General features: G+C 63.4%; 2 protein-coding genes and 1 long non-coding RNA gene across 10 annotated transcripts in view; all 3 read right to left on the reverse strand.

Moving 5' to 3' along the window:
• Positions 1 to 29: 29 nt before the first annotated feature.
• Positions 30 to 1561, reverse strand: LOC102495586 (uncharacterized). The gene is made up of 3 exons (XR_334799.1): positions 1527 to 1561; positions 122 to 161; positions 30 to 43 (listed from the first exon to the last, which is right to left on the reverse strand). It is a non-coding gene; the product is annotated as an uncharacterized LOC102495586 (long non-coding RNA).
• A 1220-nt stretch (positions 1562 to 2781) lies between these two features.
• On the reverse strand, positions 2782 to 5987 carry TNNI3 (troponin I3, cardiac type). The gene is made up of 7 exons (XM_006150349.2): positions 5830 to 5987; positions 5193 to 5279; positions 4756 to 4797; positions 4350 to 4481; positions 3936 to 4025; positions 3371 to 3547; positions 2782 to 2918 (listed from the first exon to the last, which is right to left on the reverse strand). The coding sequence occupies exons 1-7, from the start codon at positions 5839 to 5841 to the stop codon at positions 2835 to 2837; spliced, it is 624 nt and encodes a 207-aa protein (XP_006150411.1). The 5' UTR covers positions 5842 to 5987; the 3' UTR covers positions 2782 to 2834.
• Positions 5988 to 7354: 1367 nt separating this feature from the next.
• The window catches only part of DNAAF3 (dynein axonemal assembly factor 3), an 8421-nt gene continuing 6562 nt past the window's right edge, over positions 7355 to 9213 (reverse strand). For 5 of the 8 annotated variants that reach the window (XM_014588542.2, XM_014588547.2, XM_014588546.2 and 2 more), the window contains 4 exons: positions 9161 to 9202; positions 8619 to 8733; positions 8065 to 8139; positions 7355 to 7988 (listed from right to left, as the gene is read on the reverse strand). In XM_014588542.2, coding sequence (XP_014444028.1) covers positions 7652 to 7988; positions 8065 to 8139; positions 8619 to 8733; positions 9161 to 9202 — 569 coding nt within the window. In that variant the 3' untranslated portion in view covers positions 7355 to 7651. The remainder of the gene's footprint in view (positions 7989 to 8064; positions 8140 to 8618; positions 8734 to 9160; positions 9203 to 9213) is intronic. The other 3 variants (XM_014588543.2, XM_014588545.2, XM_014588544.2) reach the window with 3 other exon arrangements.

A 9213-nucleotide genomic window follows, 5' to 3' on the forward strand; every position in this document is an offset into this window, starting at 1 on the left:
CCGCCGCCCGCCGCCCGCCGCCCACTCACCTTCCGCCTGCTCCCTGGGCACCACGTGGAGAGAAGGCGCGGTTAGCGCTGCTGGGGGGCGCCCCACTCCGCCCGCCTCCCCAGTCACTCACTCATACTCCTGCTCCTCGGCGTCCGACATCCCGGGGCGACCTAAGGACGAGAGGCCGACTGGGCGGGGGCCGGGGCGGGACCGCGGGGCTGAGGGAGGGGCCCGCGGGGCTGAGGTCAGCAGGGCTGGCGGGGTCCTGGAACCGAGGGAGGGGCGCCAGAGGCCTGGGCTCAGGTCGGGGGCAGAGGGGCTGGGGCCCAGAGCTGGCACAGCCCTGAGGCTGCAGGCCCCGCCCCCACAGCTGTCCCCTTTGTCCTAAAACAGGTCCATGGGAACCCGACCCGAGGTGGGATTAGGAGGAGGCATTCCAGAAGGGACAGCAGCCTGAAGACAATAGCTGCCCCACCCCCAGTGGCTATTTTGGGGGGATGTCATTGCCTGTGACACAGAGGACATTTCCTAAGAAGGGATTTGAGGGGGTGCTCCTGGAGGGGTTTGTCACCCCCATGCCTCGCGTCCCATGTGGCTGGTTCTCCCCACCATCTCTTCACCTTCAGCCGCACCCATGGGGCCATGTCTAGTAGGCCTCACCCTGGCCCTGAACACTCAGCGGTGCTGCACCCGACAGAGGCAGACGGTTAAGAGACCCCCAGTGCCCGGCGGTCCTCCAGGGCCTTGGTCTCAGCCCCAGTGCCCAAGCCCGGCATCCCAGACTGGCAGATTCTCAACCCCAATTTTTTTCTTTTTTTTTTTTTTTGAGAGGTTTTTGCTATAGGGCGTGTGCACTCGCCAGACAGAGACAGAGACAGAAAGCGAGAAATCACCCCCCAGGGAGGATGGCCACGCCACAATCTCTTCTCCTCTTTTCTCCTCTCGGGATCTTGGGCATGCACGTACATGTGCCCGGAGTGAGTTTAAGCCACCGGGTCCGGGACTCGAACTGCGGTCGACTACATGGGAGTCCAGCCACATAGCCATTACGCTAATTGCTGGTTCCCGACCCGATTCTTGATAGTCCAGTGTGAGCTCAGACATCCTAAGAAGCTGGTCCCCACCCAGGTCTTAAGACCACCTAGATCCCAAAGCCTCAGGGTTGAGCCCAGAACCTTGCGTCAGATGCAGACTCCAACCAGAAGGGGTTGGCGCCCCAATCCCGGAAACCCCAGACTCCCTGGCCCCTCTCAGCTGTGATGCCCTCAGGGTCCTACCCCAGTCCTGGGAGCTGGAGTAGCCAGCCTCCAGGCCCAGACAGTTGGATTTCTGACACCTCAGCCCGGCATCACCATGTCCACAGCCATGTACCCCAGTCCTTCCCCTGCCTTCCAGGCCCCCAAAAGCGTGAGTCTCCCAGATCCTCAAACCTCTAGGTCACACTCCTGCTAGTTACACACCCCTCCCCAGACCTCTGTCTCCCCAACTCTCCAGCCCTGCCCCCTCCCCAAGGACAGCCCACTGGACCCTGTTACCTAAGGTTGGGCCGGCAGCTGCTGGAAGTGGGGGCTGAGCGTGCTGGGGAGCCAGAGAACAGGGGGTTTATATGTGAGGCTCAGCCCCGCCCCTGGGGGGGGAGAATTCCTGTGCCCTACCCCAGGCCCAGCTCAGACTGCCCTGCCTGCCCTGGCTCTGGCTCAGATTCCAGGCACCCTCTGGCTGCTCCACAGCCCCCGCCCTCAGCCACAGGGCGCCCTGGAGCATCACCCCCCCCCCAGTGCTCCTGCTACCTCCTCTGGAGCACACAGCCCCATGGTCTGAAAGCCCTGTGCAGCACACAGTAGGTCCTGGACGACACTTCCGTCTGCAGGCCTGTCCCCCTTCCTGGGTCTCTCAGCCTCTATTTCTCCACGTGTCTGTGTCTCTAAGTCTCTGTGGCTCTCACATCTGTGCATCTCTGTGTGTGTCTGTCTCTGTCCATCTCCCCCTTCCCCCCTCCCCCACTCCTTTGTCTGCCACCAGGATTCCACCCTGATGACAACAGGCCTAAAGTTGGGAAGCAGGTGTGTGGGGGAGGGAGAGGGCGGTCACTCAGGCCTGCAGCCCTGGCCCTCGCTATCCCCACCTCCATCTGGTGCTGGTCTTTTTTGGTATCCCCTACCCCCTTCCAGCCCAACCATGACCTTGAACTCCAGGGAGCAGCCTGGATAGCAGCTTGCCACCCCCCGCAGACCTCGCTCCTTGCCTCTCCTGGCCTCCGTCTTTCCGTTTGGATACTTCTCTTGGCTCTCTCGAGTCTGTCTCGAGCTCTCTCTGCATCTCTGTGTCCGGGCCCCTTAGTGTCTCTGCATGTCTGCCCTCGGTGTCGGCCAGCGCTGTGGGCTGTCTGCTGTGAGCCCGTTTCTGTGTCTCTGGTCCAGGTCTCTGTGTCCTGTCCATGTCTCTATTCTGAGCTCTTTCAGGGTGCCTCTGTGTCTCTGGAGCTGTGCTTCGGCCTTTTGTAGGGTTGCTGTGTCGTCTCTGTTCCGTCCTGTCTCTGCGCCCCATCCATGTGCCCTTTCCCGCTCTCTGGGTCTCTGGCTTCCCCCCATTTCGGTGTCTCTGTGCATCTTTCTCTTTGGACCCTGCCCTGGGCATGTCCGTGCACCCATGTGGCCCCTGCCCTGCTGTGCGGCTCGCAGGCTCCCTGAGCCGGTTCTGCTTCCCCCCGGCGTCGCAGGCGGGTACTAGACTCCAGGCACTCAGCTCCGGGTCCCCCCGGCGTCGCAGGCAGGTACTAGACTCCAGGCACTCAGGTTACGCTTTATTCACCCCGGCCATGCTCGCCCCGCCCGCCAGGCGGCTCAGCCCTCAAACTTCTTCTTGCGGCCCTCCATGCCACTCAGCGCGTCGATGTTCTTGCGCCAATCTCCCACCTCTCGGATCTCCTGGGGGCGGCATCCGAGTCAGGGCCCCCGGCCTCCCACCGCCCGCCCCGCTGCGCCGCCCGCCTGCTGCCCACTGACTGCCAACGCTGCCAGCGGGCGGTTCTAGGTCGTCTCTAGTGCCCCATTGCCGGCCGGTTCCCCCCATGCCCCATGCACTTCCGTGTCCCTCAGGCACTTCCCGCCGCTCCATGCACTTCCTGTCTCCTTTCAGCTCTCCCTATTATCCCAGCCTTCCAGCCCATGTCCCCTCAGGCCCTTCTCTCAGGGACTTCCTGCAGCCCCGCGCACTCACTTCCTGTCTGCTCCTACTTCCGCCCCTCTTGCATTTACTGTGTCTGTGCTGGCCTTCCCACGGAGGGCTCCTTACTGGCTGCTGCTCTGGCTAGCTCCAAGCTGGCCTCAGGCTAGGCTCCCCCGCCCAGCACCCCTTTCCTGGCCCCGCCCACACTCACCTTCTCAGTGTCCTCCTTCTTCACCTGCTTGAGGTGGGCCCGCAGGTCCAAGGACTCCTTAGCGCGGGTCCCCAGCAGCGCCTGCATCATGGCGTCGGCAGAGATCCTCACCCTCCGCAGGGTGGGCCGTTTAAACTTGCCCCGGAGGTCGAAGATCTTCTGGGTCAGATCGGCGATCTGGGGGTGGCCATATGGGGAGCTGGGTGCCCTTCCCTCTGCGTCCCTCTCACTGCACTGCTCTGCCATGCTCTCCTCCTGCCCCATCCTGCCTCCCAGCACTTCAGGCTCTTCCCAGCTCGGGCTTCCAGTCCAACCATCCAATCCTGGGACTCGGAGGCCTCCCTGACACACCTCAGCCTCATCTTCCAAAACACAGCACGGCCCAGTTCAGCCACGTGCAAGTCACAGTTCCCTGAGCCCCAAACCGTCTGCACACACACGTGCTCTGCTTCCCCGCTATACCCTTCTGGCCTTGGTGTCAGGGGTGTGCTGCCAACAGCATTTTGTAGGGTCACGCTGAGATCAGCACTTCCCAGCCTGCAGGCTCCCACGGCCCGTGTCCCACCTCTGTGATGTTCTTGGTGACTTTGGCCTCCACGTCGTATCTCTCTTCATCCACCTTATCCACGCGGGCGTGGAGCTGTCGGCACAAGTCCTGGTGGAGAATGTGGGCTGGGCTGTAGGGGAGGCTGGAGCACCTGGCTCCTGGCTCTGAGAGAGGAGGGACTGGGGGCTGGGACGTCTGGTCCTGGAGGAGGATCTAACAGGACAAGGGCTGGAGGGACAACCTTTGGGTCTCGGACTGTAGGCAGCTTCAGGCCACATGTCTGAACTCCTGAAAGTAAGGCTTGCCATGTTGGACCCCTGGGTTCTGAGCAGGAGGTGGGGTGGAGGGGCTAATAGTGACTACTTCTGAGGCCCAGGGGATGCAAAATGAGAGAAGCCTCAGGTCCAGGCTGGCTGGGCAGGGAGCTCGCACCTGCAGCTCCGCGAAGCCCAGCCCACCCAGCTCCAGAGGCTGGCAACGCGTGCTCAGAGCGCGCCCCTTCTCTCCGCGCCGCTCCTCCGCCTCCCGCTCCAGCTCCTGCTTCGCAATCTGCAGCATCAGAGTCTGCGGAAGGCGGGAGGGGGCCGCAGCCCACCCAGGACAACGGGATAAAGACCCCCGCGGAAACCGCCTCCACCTCGCCTACTCTAACCCAGGCCTCCTCTGTATTCAGAGATCACCCTTCGAGGGAGAGCTCTAGCATCCCAAAGCCCTGTCCCGCCCCCAGCGAGGCGCTCCACGTAAGCCACGCCCCCAACGACTAAGCCCCGCCCACCCGACGGCAGGCCCATCCAAGCGTTCAAGCTCCGCCCCTGTTTCCTCTGCCTGCTCCTCTCACCTTCAGCTGCAGTTTCCTCGAGGCGGAGATCTTGGACTTTTTCTGCCACGGTGAGATGGGGCAGGAAGGTTCAAGGAGAAGGATTCGAAGGTACATGATGGAGGGGCTGCAAGATGCTTCCTTCCCCTCGATTAGTGGGTCGGGATTTGGGCCCGCGTCCAGTTCGAACGCAGGCGGGAAGCCACGCCCCTCACACCCATGCACCAATCTGTGGCTTTGACTCTGATTAGGTACCGCCCACCCACTTCAAAGCCGGCCCACGGGCAGCGGGGCTCCGCCCAAAGACCGCTCTCCCGAAGCCCGGCCTCCGCCAAACCCCGCCCTCCAAGCGCCGGTCCGCCCGGGCTCGGTCCACGACCCAGGCCCCGCCCCCATCTGAGGTCCTGGCTGGTCCCGGTGGGCGGGCCCCGAATCGCGCCCCGCAAAGCCCCGCCCACCTTTGCGTGCGGCTCGGTGGCGTAAGCGCGGTAGTTGGCCGAGGAGCGGCGTCGGACCGGCGCCGGCGCCGGGCGTGGGTCTCCCGCCTGGGGTTGGGGAAGCGGGGCCCCATCACTACCGAGACCCCACGCAGCCATTCCCCATCCGCTCTCCTAGGGCTGCAGCCTCCCGCCCCAGGCCCTTCCCTGCAGTGCCCGCCTGGGGCTGGGTGAACCGGCCCGATCAGGACCGAGACCGCACGCGGTCCTTCCCCTTTCGCTCTCCCCGGCTGCAGCCTCCGACCCAGGGCCCTCTCTTTAGTGCCAGGAGGTCCCAGCCCACGCTGTAGCGTTCTCACAGCATCGCTGACCCTGGTGGGAGAGAAACGGGCGGGGAGTAACGGTGGTCAGAGTCCTGACGGTCTCCTAAGAGATCCTAGGGGCCCATCTGACCAAGAGGTCGCATCGCAGGCTACTCCTTGCTCGGGTCCCAGGAGTGGCTCCCAGACTCACCCCCTGTCCCTGTCCAGGGATCTCACCCCCGCCCCCGCCTCCCAACTCCATTCCCAGGGGTCCAACCTCGCAGTTCCCAGGAACCGAGATCGCCCCACACCCTAGCGCCCTGGGGCCTCCGGGGTCCTGGTTCAAGCTTCACTCACTCATCTGCCATGCAGAGACTCAGATCGGGGGTCCAGAGACAGAGAGGGGGCAGGGGGCTCTCAGTGGCAAGGGGTGTCCGCGGTGACCTTGGAGGTCTGCAGTCTCCTCAGGGCTGCTCAGGCGCCAGTGAGGACAGAGATAGGACACTGAGCAAGGACAGAGACTAAATATACTGGGGCCCCCTCCTCCCCGGCCAGGGTGCGAGATAACAGGGCGCGTGCCCAGCAGGCCTGAGCGCCAGGCCCTCCTCCCTCTGAACAGAGTCCCAGCCCTCCCCTTGCCTGCCCAGGAGCCCCAGCCCCCAGCCCTCCTCTCTCCCACCCCCGGTGTCAGGCCCCCAGCCCTCCTCCCTTGGACCTGCCCAGGCTCACCGCAGTCTGGGTGAGGTCAGTGTGGGGCCCCAGAGCCCCAGCCAGGCAGTTAGGTCCAGAGAGCAGGGCAGGTGTCCTGGTCACAGCAAGGAGTTAAGGCCCGCAGGCTGGATCAGCAAGGTTTACTGAGGTGGTGTCCCACCAGCAGGGCAGGGCAGGGCAGGGCGGCCTGTGCCAAGGGGGCAAGCCGGCCTCCTCCCTTTTGGGGTTCTCTTTATCGGGTTTTAGACCCTTCGTCCACCTAGACTAGGTCCCCTTGGACTGCCTCTGGCGGGTTCCTTTTTCTTTGGGCTTGTTCACCTTGCTGTAGGGAGTCAGTTTAAGTCAAAGATGGTCCTTTGTTATTGTTTTAGAGAGGTTTTGCTACAGGGCACATGTTCCTGCCAGAGAGGCAGAGAGAGACAGAAAACAAGAAATCACCCCCCAGGGGATGGCCACGCCGCAATCCCTTCTCCATTCTCCTCTCAGGATCCTGGGCACGCATGCACACGTGCCCAGTGTGAGTTTAAGTCACTGGGTCCGGGACCCGAACTGCCGTCGACTACATGGGATTCCAGCAATGTAGCCATTACGCCACCTGCTGGTCCCTTTGTTGTTGTTTTTAAGATTTATTTCATTGCATTTGTTATTCTTTTAATTATTTTATTTAACTTTTGTTTATTTTACTTATTTTAATTTGAGCAGAGAGGAAGAGGGAGAAAGAAAGTAAGTTAGAAAGCAAGCCACCAGGTCCAGGACTTGAACTGCGGTTGGCCGTGTGGGAGTCCAGCACCCTTCACCATGTCACCTGCCAGCCCCTTGTTGTTATTCTTTAATTTTTTAAATTTGACCAGAGAGGGACAGAGAGAGCAAGGGAAAGCAAGAAGCCACCAGGCCCGGGACCTGAACTGCACTCTCCCATGTGGCAGTCCAGTGCCCTAACCACCACAGCACCTGCCCCCCACACAGCCCTCCTGAAGTGTCTCTGTTCTCCCGCTTCTCCCTCCCACTATCTGCCTCACAAGGTCATCACCCCTGCAGCTCCTCGCAGAGTCCTTCGGACCCACCCCAGTAGACTTGGACCCAGAGATCTGGCCTTCTCTCCACCACTCGGGCCTCCCTGCTCCTACCCCTGGAGGCAGATGGCCGACAGTTAAGACACTGGGACACAGAATAGGGCTGGAATCTTTACTCGGGTGCTCGCGGCCTCCCACCCGTCAGGAGGGGCCAGGGTCTGAGGCAGAGGCTGAGACTCAGGTCAGACCTCCAGGCCTGGTTCCTTGAGTCCCAGGAGCAGAAGGCAGACTCCCAGAGGCATTCAGGACTGGGAGGCAGAAAGGATCCGAACCTCCAGCCTCACCTCCCGTGCAGCCTGCAGAGCCAACTGCAGAACTCCACGGGGAGTCTTGGGTTAATTCCAGGACCTGGCTGTGGAGGTCAGAGCTGCGGGCCATGGCGTCCAGGGTCGGGTCAGACTCTGGTTTCCGGGGTCTGACCAGAGACCAGCTCGGATGGAGCCACAACCTCGAAGCCTGAATCCCGAGTCTCTGAGACCGAGGCAGCGCCTGGCCGCTGCTGGGCCGGGTCCTCCAAGGGCGGGCTCGTCCTTGCCAGGAGCAGGGCCCCGGATTCCACCGCCAGGCGGGAGGCGTCCCGGTCCTGGGCAGAGTCCCCCGCCTTGTAGAAACGCGCGAAGGTCTCTGAGGGCCTGGCCGCCGCCTGCGGGGCGAAGCCAGCGCCCCGCGCCAGCTCCCCCACCCGGGCAGAGAATGCCCGCAGCTGCTCCGGCCGCAGGTCCACCAAGTACCTAGCCCGGGAGCAGGGTGTTAGGGACGCCTGCGGCCCCCGCGCCCACACCCACCCCCAGCACCCCGCTGGCTCACTGGGCTAACTCCACCGTCAGGGTCCCTCCGGGGGCCACGCAGGCCGCGAGCTCAGGGCCGAGGAGATGGACCATCCTGCAGGGGGGAAGCAGGCTGACTCCCACGGTCCGCAGACGGAGCATGCGGGGACGTGGGCTCCCAGCGAGGAGCTGGAGACCAGGCCTCCGCCTGGGGGAGGGGGTGCTGTGGCCTGGGCTCCCGGCTCAGAGGGCAGAGGACTGGGGACCCAGGTCTGGAAGAGGTGGGGCCGGGCCCTGAACCCCTTTGAGGGTGGAGGGGCTGGGGTCTGGACCCCGGGGCTACCAGAGGAGGCGCTGGGGGCCCGGGCCCGGGTCTGCGGGAGGAGGGGCTAGGGGCTTGGATCTGGAGGAGGTGGAGCTGGGGCCTGAGCCCCAGGTCTGAGGGTGGAGGGCCTGGGGCCTGGACCCAGGGGCTGCGGGAGGAGGGGCTGGGTGCCTGGGCAGCCCAGGTCTAAGGGGGGCCCTGGGCCCTAGACTCCGGGGCTGGGGGTGGGGCCTGGGCTCCTGGGTCTGGGGGAGCAGGTGTTCTCTCACCCGCAGGCCACGTAGAGAAGCTGGAAGCGGCCCTGGTAGCAGCTCTTGTGGTGCAGAGTCCCAGCGGAATCCAGGGACAGGAAGTGGACAGTGAAGGATCCCCGGGTAGGGGCTGCTGGAGAAAGGCCAAAGGGTCACCCCTGGACGGTGGAGCCATGAGGGACAGGAGCCCCGACAGCGCCGGCAGGGCTGGGCAGCGTGCAGTAGGGGCCTGGAAAATTCTGGGAAGTTCGGCCCAGCAGACAGACTGACTTCACGGATGAGGCTCCTGAGACTCAAGGCGAGAACCGAGTGCACGGCCAAGGGGACAGCCCAGAGAGTGGACAGACGGCGGGAAGGTCGCGCTAGGTCTCAGACCGCAGCACAGCCAGAATCGGGCAGGGCTGTAGTGTGGAGCGAGGACCAGCACGTTTTCCGCCAGCCTAGGCCTCTGCAGGTAGGATTAGAATTCTGGTGCAGGGCGCTGAATTCTAATTCAGGTGGTGTGGTGGCAGAGGCCCGGACTCCCACAGGGCCGGCTGCAGATGGAGTTCTGGGCTTACCCTCTCTCTCTCTCCTTCCTCCCTCTGGTGAGTCCACGTGCCCTATAGCAAAT

This window comes from Tupaia chinensis, unplaced genomic scaffold, assembly GCF_000334495.1.
Source record: "Tupaia chinensis unplaced genomic scaffold, TupChi_1.0 Scaffold000286_1, whole genome shotgun sequence".
Classification (NCBI taxonomy): domain Eukaryota; kingdom Metazoa; phylum Chordata; class Mammalia; order Scandentia; family Tupaiidae; genus Tupaia; species Tupaia belangeri.